Here is a 14,930-nt window from a genome sequence, read left to right as displayed (position 1 = left end):
AGGATTCCTCTGAAGACAGATCTCAAAACAAACAAATAAACAAACCCCAAACCCACACAATTTCCATTAAAACTTGAATAGCTTCTCAGACTTTTTCACTCCCCTCCTCAAACACTTGGCTATAACATTTTTAAAAGGCAGACATCATTTGTGTATTTTCACTGCACTGCATCAGCAAGATACTTGGTAAGTATGAGCAGTGCTCTTGCAGAGTTGTAATTTATTGTTACAATAAAGCTCTTGTTTCTGACAAGAAAGATTACAGAGACCACAACAGCACAGAGATCACTAGCTAGGTCTAATAATCTTTTACTGCTTACAGGCTACAGCTGGCATCCTCAAAGACATTAATTTGACTACATACCTTTTGTTTGATGCAATTGTAATATCTGTGGGGTAAGATAAACACAGAGGCATTTGCTAACCTTTCTCTATTGAGCAGTAGTTTGCCACTTCCAAAAATTAAAAACATTCCAAAACAAATACCCACAGAACTTATCAAAGTGCATTATTTCAACATTTAGAGCTGATACTATTAAATTAATTTAATTTAAAATTTATTAATTAATTAAATTTAAAATAAAATGTTACAAGATACAATATCTAAAAGATGAAGTGTCTTAGTTTGAAACAGGAATGAGTATGAAATTACCCAATTCAGCCAATTACTGAAGAGCACGACAAACTCCCCCATCATCTGGAATTTTCAATTTAGAAGCAGCAGTTCTATTCAACAAGCAAAGTTTAGTTTTCCACAACTGACTACAACAGTTAGATAGAGAATGAAAATTATGGCCTCTGTTGTTAAAATAACTAATTTATAATCAGCATGCCTAATCAAAGTAGCCTTCTTCAGCCTCAAAAATTAGGCACAATAAGACACTGACATTCATATCAAAATACTTGTATTAATAAATGGGTTAAGTCACACTTCATTCACAGCAAGTTTACACATGCCAATGCCTGAAAGGAAAAACAACACAAACCAAGTAGTTTCCCAGACAAGAAAAATAAATTAAAAGCTATGTTGATTGTTTCAGATCAGTTTTTTTCATGTTTTCCAAAAAGCAGCATACTGGGGTTATATAAAAAACTATAAGAACAAGCTGATCTACAGCAGAGAACAAAGGGAAAGAGCCAAAGGACAAACAGACTGTGGGGGGAAATTGCACAGAAAACCACAGTTTGCAGTCTCATTTCACACAAAGTGAACAGACTCTTACCTGAAAATCCTCTTTTACAGCTTGTAGGTTATAAGCAAAGAACTTCTGATAGTGTTGGAAGAGCAGAGTCAATAGAATCGAGATGGCACTTGGGACTAGTAACAAACTCTTTGACAAAGGCGCTTTATCTTAAAGACAAAACAAATAAACAATCAAACCATTTCAGAGAAAAGTCTTTCACATTCAAAAAGTGACATATTTAGACAGGTGACTGGAAGACATAATAGCAGTGACACCACCTTGACTTTTTAGCTCAACAACTTCCCAAGTTCTCAAAAACTTGTGAATAGATGGGAAGAACACACTAATCAAAGGAAATGTTTAGAAATATTAATTACAGTTGAATATTAACCAGACATTTTGTTTCCAACATTGTGTCATGAAATTGGCTCAGTTAAACCTAAGCTCTTTGCACCTACTGAGGTCATGTCCTCCTATATTGCCTTCCTAAGGCTCCATTGCATTTCAGGAAATAAAATAATCACTCTTTTTTCTAGCAAATATACATGCACATCTGTTAAATACTTCTGTTTCCCTTGCCTTAGGGATTAAGATTTGATTTTTCTTAGAGGCTATGAAGCAGAAACCACTTGAATAAATGGACTTTCTCACCACTGCACTTAGATATACCGTTCAAGGAATCATATCTAAGTCAATTTACATGAAACTCATCTTCCATTCAATCATTACAATTATTCATAAAGAAATTACTAGATTCAGAATGTTTGTGAAATGAGAACTTCTTTCCTCCTAGGGGCATGACTTTCAGAAAGGACACACACAAGAACGCAGGCAAAGAACAGCAAAATCTGCAATACATATTTCGCATTTACTAAAATCTGCCAAGTAGAATATCCAGCAGGAGCACAGCAGCAATTCCCCCTAACCTGCTGGTGCAGTTGGTGCAATAAAACACAAACTCTAGCCTAAAAACTCAAGCCAGCATAGAGATTCTGAAATGTTATTCATTCTATAACTTCTTCTCACAAATGCAACCTGAGTCACATTTACTTCCTATCCAAACACCTCAGCTATGGCACAAAATCCATTCATTTTCACACAACTGTTTTTGCAGGGTACTACAAAAATCCATAGTTCTGTTGTCATTCTTCCTAATATAATAAAAGGAGCAATGAGATTACATTAAAAGTACTAATGGGGAGTGAAGAGCAGGAACACAGCAGGAACAAAACTGCATGAAACAGCATAATACAATGAACAGTTACTACCTGTCCAGATTAAAGTGACTATCATGAATGATTTTTTCAACATCTGCTGTGCACTAGAACAGTAAACTGCTAGAAAAAGCAGATGGCAATAGGCACCAAAGAGAAGACTTTAATCATGGCACAATCCCACTGCCATCAAAAAAATGGCTCTTGCTACATAGTTTAAGCATGATCCTCATCCAAGTATTAACTGATGACATCAAGAATTACTTTGATGGGCACAGTGAGCTGCTCACCACCTTGAAGTCTGCAGTCTTCTGATGTTCACCATGGGAAGAAAACATCTATGTGTATCATAATGGAAACTTGTACTTAAAACTATTAATTCAGTTCACACCCATACCTTTTGAGTTCATTATTTAAAAATGCAGTTTTCATTTAAGCAAGTATGGCCTTGAAGAACCATCCTTTTATAGAAATTAGGCAGTGACTTGGATTGGCAAGGGTTGATGTTACTATGCTAAATATAAGCTCTACTTTTATGACTGCATCAGACACCAGTCTGGCTGATTCTTTTTTTTTTTTTTTTTAATGCAAGAAAACTGTCCACATTTCAATCTGCTATCTTTCCTTGGGTTTGTTTTTTGGGTTTTTTCCTCCAAAAATAGTCTATATTCTTTAGACATCCTTTTTTATTTAATTATTCATTCCTCTAATTCAGTTGGACTTTTCAAAACCATCTGAAGCCATCACAGAACTGTACAACACTGGGGAGGAAAAAGAAGCTGGAACTTCCTGAAAGCGACTACAAAGACAATGCACACAGATATTCATTTGAAACCTCAAGCAATACTCCCTGAGTTAACTTACTTAAATTAACATTTCTCAATGTGAAAAGGTCAATTTTATAATCAGGATACAGATTTTTGATACTTGGAAGTACAGCCTAATTCGGAAGAATTGTAATAGTCACAACAGTAAACATTTCTGAACCAAAGTTTGATAAAAATTGTTACTTTACTGTACTTTAAATTTAAATTTTACTTTAAATTTTACTTTAAATTGTTATTTTACTATATTTTACTAAATGCATTTACATGATTTCATTAATTTTAAGAAATTAATTAGTTCACAAGAACTAATTAATCCTATAAAACTTTTTACACAAGGATCACATTACCACAGACACACATGAGAACAAAGTCTCTAGATATTCCACCATGACTATATTTTTCTATACAGGTTTAATATGTAGATTTTACTGCAATTTTTTTATTAGATCATTTTTACATTACAGGTAATATACACTGAAATACTTCATCCTATCAAGTTAATTCTTAATTTGAATGCTTTCAAAAAAATCCAACAAACAGAACCTTATCTGTTTTCTCCAAAAGTGTGAACACACATTTTTATTAAGAGTCTCCTTTTAGCTTTCATCTTAGACACTTTAAACTCTGATACAGGGAAAAAATACTTATTATAAAACATGTCATCAAGTGAAAAACCACAGAAGCACCTAACCCATGAATCTGACTGTCACCCAACAGGAAACATCACATGAGTGATGGAAATTTCTACTCTCCAGCTTCTTATAATGCCATCATGGTTGAGAAGTTTATTCTTGTCTGGTGAACTTGAAAAATATAATAATGCATCCTCTGAAATTCTTTTTCCAAGTGTTTCACTGCACAGAGTAGCAGTTTGCTACATTCCCCAAGAGCATATAGTTACTTCTTGAGGACTGCTGTGAGATTGTGGGGAAGGAATAACCTTCCCACTACTGTGGAATGCCTCAAGCATGGCAGACCAAAAATGACAACAATGCCAGATTTTGCACAATCGGGCATTCTGATATCCAAGTCAAATTCCTTATTTACAATGCAAAGGTAAAATTCAGAAAGCAGAATTCTAATCCAATGAATGTGCAAGCATGGATGAGATGGAACTAGTTACCACAAACCTACCAGGGCACCAGTCTGCTGGCAGCATGGTGTCTTTATACCACATAGAGAATAAAGAATGAAAGGATAAACACTCATTTTGACCTTGAAAGTTAAAATATATCAAATACTGTCTTCAAAGATCTTGGAATAAATTTGCAATCCCAAAGTGCTCCTTAAGCGGCATTTCTTTCAAACAACAGGCAGTTATAGCACTGGTGCTGCAACACATCTACTGAGCATCCACCTAAGTACCCAGGGAAATTTTGGTAATAACCAGCAGAATACACTCACAGTATGATGAAGAGCAAGGAATTAGCTTCCACTACAGATCTTTGCCTCCTCCTGGTGCAATGGAGAAGTTCTCCCCCAAAACTGCCCTCATTATCTCATGGGCAAGTGTCCCAACCTTCATACTACCAACTGTGCAATGCAAAGCTGATCCCAGAATGTGACATAGGTGAGAAAACCACTTCTAAGCCTCCACATTCCACTCCTGCACTTACTACAAAGCTCACAGATCCTCTTCTTCCAGAACCTACTACTCTGCTGGTTGCCAGTGCCTCTTTTACAGTACAGAGAGTGAAGGACACAAGTGTCCATCTGTCACAAACAGAGGGGGAGGTTTATGGCACAACTGCCTGAGTTGCAGCTTCAGAAATCAGCACAGCACTAATGGCAAGAATGAGAAGATACAGCAACAGCTACAGTTTTTGAAATTATTTCCTGTCCCTGCCTGTTCACTACTCACAGATGAAGAGACAGCAGATGGGCATAGCAAAGCAGGCAGCCAGACCAAGCTACTGTGGCAGAAGAGCCCTTGCAGGAGCAGCTTCACCCCCCGGACTGCTACTCCAGGCTCAGGACTCAAGTGTTGACTTGGGACAGGATCTCACTGCCGGCTGATGGGAAGTGATGAGCCGGCTGATGAGCAGCGGCTGCCGAAGTTCAAATCAGCTCAGGGCAATTTCTGTGGGGATCCCTACTGAGCTCACACAGCAGCTGCAGAAAACATGCTGTGTAACAACTCTTTTTTTCCACTTTCACCTGCAAATTTCCCAAACCCAGCTGCTATAAGGCAGGCATGTCACTTTCAAACACACAATTAACTGCTGGGTGTTACTATAATAGCACAAAATACCCACAAAACGGTTTTGAAATGCTCATACACAAGATCTGTGAATTAAACCATAACTAATACACAACTGAATCCACAGTACTTCCCAAACCCACTTACAGAATCTGCATTTTGAGTGATTGTTTTTCCTGCATTAAGCCATCATGCAGATATCAATCTATTGTATTCCAAGACCTGTCCAAGAACCTTCAGCTGGCTAACCAACCAGCAGTGATGTTCATTTGCAAGTAAGAGTATCACTGCAGGAACAGTTCTTCACCAAATGCTTCTAAATTCAATCCAGAAGCTGAGAGGTGAATAATATTAGTATTAAGAAAGTTAATAGAGAAACCTGTGATCATGCTTTAAATCTATTTTTTAAAGGTACAGGCAAGACTGTAATCAAACCACTTGCCTATACATTTACTGTTTAGAAAACTGCTAGGTGTAGCCTAAGTCAGAAATTTTAAAAAAGGAGATACATAAAGAAAAAGAAAAAAAAGAAAAGCTTTGTTTCTAAAAGCAATACTTGGAATAGAAACTGATTCAGGTTGAAAGTATCAAAAATATTCACCCTATTCAGCAAACTTTTCCTCCTTCCAACCAGAGCTGTTACCATACTACTTTTAGTATACACTGTCAGAAATAACAGGTACCACAAAACCATGTGGAGATCCCCACACGAGCTTGAAATGAACAGAGCTAGCTCTGCAGAAGCAGAATAGCCACAGGTTTGTGGCCTTCAATGCTGTGCTGCTTTCAGGGCTCAGGCTAACCAGGCTGCACAGTGGCATGCTGATGTACAAGCTAATTTGCTTTCCCATATAGTACTGTACTGCATAACACTGTTATGCACAAGTGTTATGTATTCAGTACATGCTTCACTTTTCCTTCAGTCATACCACAAAGCATTAATTTACATCGCTTTATTATTTTCCCAACGCCTCTGTACAACAGAGTTCAGTCCTGCCAGTTATGCAAGCAGAGGAGCACAGAGATCCCTTCTTGCCTTGGGGATTTTTAACAAATTGCTAGCTCTGCACTACAAGGTTCACAGAGGCAAAAGGCTAAAGTTGCACTAGTGAGTTCAAAGGGTTCTCCTCCCTCCTACTACAAGAAATAGCTTGTGTGCAGCAGTCAAAGTAGTCAAATGTTTTTCAGGTGTAACAAGTGTATATACTTTAAAAGATAGACTCAAATTTTACCTTAATGACTAACTCTTAACAGACTTTCCTACTAGTACATAAACAGCATGAAAAATATTGGGAGGGGATATTACAATGTCTGCAGAAATGTTTCGTGTTGGTCTAACTGGTTTAAACTGCTGGTAAGGCCTTTGTGTCCTATAAGGCAAAGCCTTCCTGTGTACCATCCTTTGCTCATGGCAAACTAAGCAGCACTACAGTAAAGCAAACTGCCAGGCCATTCACACACTCATGTGGGCCCTTGCAGAACTGCCCAAGTGTTTCAGCAGCATTGTACACGGGACTGAAGCTGCCAGCAGACTGCAACCAGCCTGGGTCTGGCACCTCAGCCCAGCTGTCAAGCACACCTAAAGCCAGGTGCTGCCAGGATGCCCCCTGAGCACACTGCAATGCCCTCTGACAAGTCAGCTCACCTGGTTAGTGTTCTGATAAGCCATCTGCATATATCTGCACTGTCTCTTACTAGTACCCAGAGCCACTGGCTCTTTTCTCCAGAGCATACCAGCTCCTCCATTATTCCAGATAACAGAAACAGTTTCCACAGTAGAGGCAAACTATCTTTGTCCTTTTAGAAGGTGGTGTCCTTTGTTTCCTGGTTTCCCTATCTCACAGTCGTACCGTGTACCAGGTATGTTTATTTTTACATCTCCTTGTCCCAACATTATAGATGTCAATTAGTCTGTCAGAGGTGGCACAGCAGGCTGCAGGAGCCTTCAGTGTGACCTGGCATGATCATTGTTATTGCTGCTGAACCAGGTGTCCACTTATTTTATTCAGGGTCACGGACACAGGTCCCATAGCCCACCAACACTGCCTTCTGCCAGAGGTTCCCAAGCCCCCAGGGCAGAACACACACACAGAGTTCCCTGATACAACACCAGGCACCAACTCATTAACTGCCTGAACCATCAGATTCTGTGCATCACTGACAGAACCCCACACTCCTGCTGCTACTGCAGCAACTTCTGCTACACACCCAGAAACAACTCTGAGGGCACAGGCACACCTGAGACTGCCACAGTTGTGCCCTAAGTGAGCACATGTCACTGCACCTAAATCCATGCCTCTACTGGAGTTTGTCAGTGCACCCGTACCAGCCAAGTCTTACTGTAAAAACCCACTTTAGGTTAACAGTAAGGTCAGTAAGAACATCTGCCTATTTATTTCTGAGAAGGAAAAAAAAGCACAACACTGAGTGTGGAGCTGTGTCAGGGAAGGTTTAGGTTAGAAAGGTTCTTTACCTAGAGAGTGACCAGGCACTGGAACAGGCTCCCCAGGGCAGTGATCACAGCACCAGCCTGACACAGTTCAAGAAGCGTTCAGACAATGCTCTCAGGCACATGGTGTGATTCTTGAACTATCCTGTGCAGGGCTAGAAACTGGACTGGATAACTCTTGTGGGTCTTTTCCAGATCAGGACAGTCTATGATTTTCTTTCTGCAGAATGACATATTATCTAGGTTTTTTTTCCCTACCATATATATGTTTCTCATGACAACCATTTTCCACTCATCCTTCTGATGGATCAAACCTGGAAAAACTTGTAAATACTGACCATGACTTTCCACCCATTCAGTCTAACAAGGATACTCTTCCTCCTCCATTCTTTCTCATAGAATTATACAAAGACACATGCCATTGAAAAGTCCCTCTACAGTATCTATATACTGGGGGGGCACAGGGAAAGATGAAAAATCAGGAGCTGCAAATCAAGGTACAGTATTATCAGATCTATCTGAAAAAGACTCTTCCCTTCTTTGGATTCCTCATACAAAATACAGCTACAACTAACACCCCTTTTTAAATGCCAGAATTATTCCCCCCTAGTCAGAGGGTGCTTTCACAGAATAAATTACATTAGAAAAGCCCTCTGAGATCATCAAGTCCAAGCTCTGACCAAACACTATCTTGTTGACAAGACCATGGAACTGAGTGTCACATTCCAGTCTTTTCTTAAACACTTCCAGGAATAGCAACTCCACCACCTCCTTGAGCAGCCCATTCCAATATCTAATTATCCTTCCTGTGAAGAAATTCCTCCCAATGTCCAACCTGAACCTCCCCTGGTACAGCTTGAGGCTAAGTTCTCTGGTGTTGCTGGTTACCTGCAAGAAGAAGGCAAGCCTCACTTTGCTTCCTTTCAGGTACTTGTAAAGAGTGATAAGATCACCCCTGAACCTCCTTTTCTCCAGGCAAAACAAGCCCTCACCCACTCCTCATAGGACATGCATTCCAGATGCTCCATCAGCTCCACTGCCCTTCTCAGGACATGCTGCAGCACCCCAATGTCCTTCCTAAATTGAGGGGCACAGGACTGGAGACAGCACCTGAGGTGCAGCCTCACCAGTGCTGGGTACAGGGGAACAGTCACTGCCCTGGCCCTGTTGGCCACACCATTGCTAATACAGGTCAGGATGCCATTGGCCTTCTTCTTGCCCACCTGGGCACACTGACTCATGCTCAGCTGGCTGTCAACCAGCACCAGAACGTTTTCCTCCGGGCAGTTTTCCAGCCCCTCCTCTCCAGACCCGTAGTGTTGCCTGAGGTGGCTGAGACCCAAGCGCAGGAGCCGGCACCTGACCTTTCTGCACCTCCTGCTGCTGAGTCTGGGCCCATTGATCCAGCCCGTTCAGAGAGCTCTGCAGAGCCCTCCTGCCCTTCAGCAGACGGACAGACGGACACTCCCTCCCGTTTTGCAAGGAGCACGCAGTTAGTCAGCAAAGCTTTGACTTAGCATTTGTCCTCGCCTGCTCTTAGGACTGTGGTGCCCAAGTCCACAGCGCAGGCAGGTCAGCTCCCCGCTGCTGCTCCCAGACGCTGCAAAGTCTGTCCTGTAAAACAAGCTCAGAGCCAGCCCCACACACCTGCCAAGTCAGTTCAGGCAGCACCGGGACACGAAATTATTTACATGTGCCGTGCAGAGCTAGGGGCACGTTACGTTTGCCTTATCAATAAACTGGATTTAAAAAATAAGTTAAATTTCACATTTAGAAAAGAGGGGTTGCTTGCGTTTTCTGATACGTATCTTGGCACGGAGATCTATATCGATGTATGCAAGTACATATAAACACACAGAGAGACACGGACAGGCAGACACACAGACACATACACAGACACACCCGCGGCTCCTCCCGCCGTCACGTAGTTTAAAAGTCCAGCCAAGGGAGGACCGAAGCCAGCGGCTCCCCCGGGGCCGACGGCGGCAGCGCCGCCCGCGCTCCCACCCCTGGCCGCCGCCCTCCCCGGACCGCGGCGGGGCCGGTACTCACAGAACCCGTTGGAGCCGGTGCTGGTGAACATGGCAGCGGCCCGGCCCGGCCCGGCCGGCGGGCGCGGCTGGCGGAGCCCCCGAGGTCGGGCAGCCCCTGAGGAGCCGCGGCGGGCCGGGGCTGGGGAGGGCTAAGGCGGCCGCGATGGGCCAAACGCCGCCGCCAGGCGACCGGGCGGCGCCCCCTGCCGGGCCCGCCGGGCGAGCGGGGCCGCGGGCGGCGCTTCGGTGTGCGTGTGTTATCTGTAATTACTCCTGTCCTAAGAAATGGGAATAACTTCTCTCCACTGAGGGTGGCAGAGGACTGGGCAAGCTGCTCGGGAAGGGGCCTGGGGTCTCCCTCTCTGGACCCATTCAAAACCCACCTGGGCACTTTCCCGTGTCACCCGCTCCCGGTGACCTTGCCTTGGCTGGGGCGTTGGACTAATCGATCTCCAGAAGCCGCTTCCTGCCCGAACGACTCTGTGATTTCGTGGTGCAACACGATTTAAATTTTAAATTTGTAGGTGCCTTGAGGAAAGCTGACTCCTTACCCTTGGGAAAACTTCGGCCCTCGAGGCTCACCCTGATCTGGGGAGCCCAGCAGGTAAATGTCTCATTAGGAGCCGTGGGCGAGCTGTCATTGCAGCTAACGGAGACAGAGCCAACACAGACAGCAGAGTTTGGAGAGCAGAGTCTGGAGAGCTTTCAAGGTGGCCGAATTAAGGTGTCTGCTTTAGGATCCAATTAATTCCTCCCCAGGCTCCACCAAGGGACCGCATTGAACAGATCACCACGAGCTCTAATGGCACATCAGACTCCAACTCTCTAACAGCAAGGTAGGCCCTCAGAATGAGGTGAGCCAAATTCCCGATTTCATAGGAGATAGAGTATCATAAGGCTGAAACTATTAGGGCAACAAATTTCACTGACATGTTCAATGAAAATGCAGAACTCGTACTGTTGTGGTGTGTTGCAATATCCTGTTTTACCTTCTCCCTTCCCCCTCGCCCCTCGCTGAGTGTGCCCTGTCAATCAGGCTAACATACCAGCAAGGCGTCGTGTGATAGGTGTCCCTAGTACCTTGAGACCCTGCCCCTTCACCTGGTTGGTGACTCACCTGTCCCCTCCCCTTCCCCTGTCCTGAGCTTAAAATGTGAATGAGACCATGTGGCGCCATTCTGTTATCAGCAGTAGCCCAGTGCAGACGTATCTGTGCTCATGGAATAAACATCTGGCTACCTTCTAGCAGAATCCGCTCCCTTCTTTTCTTCACCATCGCCAGAAGCTCTCCCCTGAGGTAAACGGAGTCCTGTCTTGTGCCCCGCTGCACTCTGCCGCCAGCCAAGGTATCTTTGAGGTATAACACCGCAGAGCTGCCTGTGGCCCAGCAGCGAAGGTCAGAACTGGCCTAGGCACCATCTAACTGGTTATATTGGGATACATATTCCAATATATTGGCGTCCCTGTGGGTGGCTCGACCCTGAGCCGGAAAACGGACTCGCAGTTCCTCAGAGAAGCTTCTGCCAGCCGTGCATCCAGCTGGAAGGGCTTTGGTTGCATTGCCCTCAGCTAGAGACTTTGGGAATACTCCCAGAAAAAGTTTCGTGGACTGTTCGGCGCCTTTGGAAAGCCCTGCTTCATTGTGGTGAACAGATTTTCCAGAGGAAGAAAAGGGCAGCCTCTCTTGCACCCAGAGAGAGGTCCTTTTCCGGTGGAGACCTGCCTGCCTGTACCCAGCCTACAGCTTCCAATTCACGTGAGTATCTCTGCTTTCGGTAGAGCAGAAGCTCAAAAACAGACTCTGCCGCGAGTTCTGTTCCTTTTTGCCTTTGCATTTTGGCTGCGCAGCCCCACAGACGAGAATTCATAGCGTTCTAGTTTAGCTTTCCTGCTGCGTGTTTCACTGTTTTTTAGAATTCGCGCCGGAGCGGGATCGCTCTCTGCCCTTCCCCCCCCGGCTCAGCAGTGTGCTCAGACACGTGTTAGGAGATTTTCTTTCTCTTTCTCTTTGCGGGAGAGGGGGGGGCTCTCTTTCCACGTGGCCGGGGGACCTGCGGGGGTCGGGAGTGCTCTGCACACGCGGCGGCGGGGGGGGGGGCGTCCCGGTTTCGGCTGCCACGTGGAGTAGTTGCTGTCTCTGCTCCGCGGGAGTGGCTGCTGCATTCCACCGCGGGGGAGGCTTTGTTTCTGCCTCGGCTCGGCAGGGCGTGTCCCAGCTCCCTGCTGCTGCTGCCCGGGAATTTTAAAAGCAGTATATACAGCTGCATTGTGAAGCTTTTGTCTGCTCGTTATCGCTTTCTATCTGTGGTTTTTTTTAGAAATTGGTAGCTGATTTTAGCTTTGTTTTTGGTCAGGCGGGATTAAGTACTTTGCTTTTTAACATGGGTTCCAAACTTAGCATTGTACAAAGGGGAGTGTATTATGATATTGTTAGCATTTTAATCAAGAGTAATGTGAAATTCTCTAAAGGAAAATTGAAACAGTTTATAAGATGGCTTTTTCTGCAGTTCCCAAACATTTCCCCTGAAGAAATCCACAATATTCAATTCTGGAATAAAGTTGGGAATGAATTGATAACCTTAGGACAATCTGGCAAATTACCCTCAGCTAAATTTGTGTTCTGGAGTTTACAAATTCGAACAGCATTGCTCAAACAAAAGGAAATGGAGAAAAAGCCAAATGTAAAGCCATGTGCCTCTGCTCTCCCTGTTCCTCCCTCTCCCTCTAAAACCCCTAAACCTCTTTCCCCAAAAAAATCCCGAGCACGTGTTAGTTTTTCGGAGAGCAGTGATGTCCAAAATGGCCCCCAGTCCCTAGGGGGTGCACAAGATGGTGGGTGCCACGTGGCATCTTCCCAAACCTGGTCTTCTTCTTCCCAAAATCCTCTTAAGCATTCCAAAATTCCATCCCCATCCCCCTCTCCTCCTGTTCCTCGTGACACCTTCCCCCCTCCCCCCGCCTTTCCTGCAGTACCCTCAGCTCCGCCCCTCTACTCCTCCCAGGGAGCGGCTGCTGACGTGATGTCACCAGGTGACCCCGCCCTCTGTTCCCACGGTATCCCCGCCCCCTGCCAGCCCCTTGACCCCGCCCCTTGTTCCCACGGTTTCCCCGCCCCTTGCCGGCTCCCTTTCCCCGCCCCCTCCCCGGGTTCCCACGGTGGGGACACACCCACTGCCTGTCCCCAAACCTGTAGCTGTGATCCCAATGCTTCTGATTCAAGGGATACAGAGCAGGGGACAGCAGACCCAATGCATGGTGCCATGTTGTCGCTAGCTCCTGTTACGTTTCAGCCTGCAGCTCAAGCAGGAGCAGCCCCAACTGCTAATTGGAGTTCTTTTGGACGACAATTGATTAAAGAGATCTGTAAATCTCATAAAGATTATGGTACACACAGTCCATATTTCCGTGGCCTTTTAAATTCTGAATTAAGTAGGACTGTTGTGGTTCCACATGATTTAAAACAAATTTTTTCATGTCTCATGACATCCACGGAATTCAAATTATGGGAATCAGCATTGAAACAACTGCTAAAAGATGCTCTCCCAAGCTTACAGGCTGATCCAAACACAGCAAAAGACAACAATGGTAACCCCATTACTATTGACCACCTCTGTAGTGAGGGTCAATGGTCTTCTCCTTCAGTCCAAGCTGCTGCAATTCCTGCAGAAACACTCGAGAAAGTAAAGGAAGCAGCTGAAAAGGCATTCTTTTCCCTCCAACCTGAGGGGCCTTTTGAGCCCTATAGTAAAATCAAACAACTACCATCAGAGCCTTTTGTCAAATTTGTAGAAAGGCTAACTAGAGCCATTGAAATACAAGTTAAAAAGGAAAATGCAAGGGAAGCAATTTTAGAAGAAATGGCATTTACAAATGCAAATGAACAGTGTCGAGCAGCAATCCTGAGCCTTCCTATGGAACCTTCCCCTACATTAAAAGATATGCTTCTAGTCTGTAACAGGAAAGTGCCTCTGATGAGTGTTGCTGAAGACTCCAGACCAAGGCTGCTGCCAAGACCACCTCAGCGTGTTGCTGTTGCCAGCCCTGCACCTTCTCTTTCAGCACAGCAGTACCCTGGGCAGCAGCGGAGACCAGCAATGGTTGAGCCCACTAAACCATGCCTGCTTTGTAATAAGCTAAGACACTGGAGTAACCAGTGCCCCCTGAAAAGGGAATTTGATGAATTTAAAAATAGCAGGGGAGGAGAACTGCAAGCCCTCCCTGGGGGTAAACAACAAAAAAACGAAGAATAAAGCGCCAGCCTGCCAGGCGTGCAGACATAAAAGGAGCAGGCCAACAGAATAAGGGTAGCAAAATAAATCAAGCGCGCAATAATATTAATATTTGTGTAAGTGAAGCAAGTGCTTCAAAGACCAAGTCTGCTAGTCCACTGTTGAAAGTGAAACAAAATAACCTTTGTTGTGATTTTAGTGATTCTGTATTAACCGCATCTTCTGTCAATGAGCCTTACAGGTTGCAGCTGACAGAGTCACTCCACCTGAAGGACACTGACTGGCATATTGTCTCTGTAAATCCTGAACAGAAGGGTACTTGGAACCAAATTCGTTGTAAGTACATCATCACTGGGGACAAAAACACACCACAAGAGATCAAAATTGCTCCGGGACTGACAACATCAGATCCTAAGCAATTTGTTCTCAGCCTGCACTGTTTCCACCCACCCCTGTTTCTTCCCAAGGGACAAATTGTTGCTCAAGCTATCCCTGTGCCATCTTTACCTGAAAATGTTGATAAACAAGGGCCCACAGTCGCCCGGGTCCAAGTTATTGGGACAGATAAACCCAAATTGTGGTGCAATGTCAGTGGGGGTGGGGAGTCTAAACGCATTGAGATGCTTGTAGACACAGGTGCAGACTGCACAGTGATTCCAGTACGAGACTGGCCGGCACACTGGCCTTTACAAAATGTTGCTGGTCACCTTCGAGGTGTAGGAGGTCTGCAATTGGCAAGGCAATCCAAAAGCATTATTCAATTCGAGGGTCCACACGGACAATTGGCAAATATC

General features: G+C 44.5%; 1 protein-coding gene and 1 pseudogene across 1 annotated transcript in view; both read right to left on the bottom strand.

Annotated features, from left to right (window-relative positions):
* Window positions 1-10,087, bottom strand: part of UBAC2 (UBA domain containing 2) — a 95,811-nt gene extending 85,724 nt beyond the window's left edge. Inside the window, exons 1-2 of the mRNA XM_005487273.4 lie at window positions 9,927-10,087; window positions 1,224-1,351 (exon numbers count right to left, since the gene is read on the bottom strand). Of these exons, the coding sequence (XP_005487330.1) occupies window positions 1,224-1,351; window positions 9,927-9,957 (159 nt within the window). The 5' untranslated portion in view covers window positions 9,958-10,087. The remainder of the gene's footprint in view (window positions 1-1,223; window positions 1,352-9,926) is intronic.
* On the bottom strand, window positions 6,966-9,115 carry LOC141728212 (uncharacterized; annotated as a pseudogene).
* Window positions 10,088-14,930: the final 4,843 nt, after the last annotated feature.

The sequence above is a fragment of the Zonotrichia albicollis genome, chromosome 2 (assembly GCF_047830755.1).
Source record: "Zonotrichia albicollis isolate bZonAlb1 chromosome 2, bZonAlb1.hap1, whole genome shotgun sequence".
Lineage (NCBI taxonomy): Eukaryota > Metazoa > Chordata > Aves > Passeriformes > Passerellidae > Zonotrichia > Zonotrichia albicollis.
Note: the sequence above shows the minus strand (reverse complement) of the source record. Positions and strands in the feature narration are given on the sequence as shown.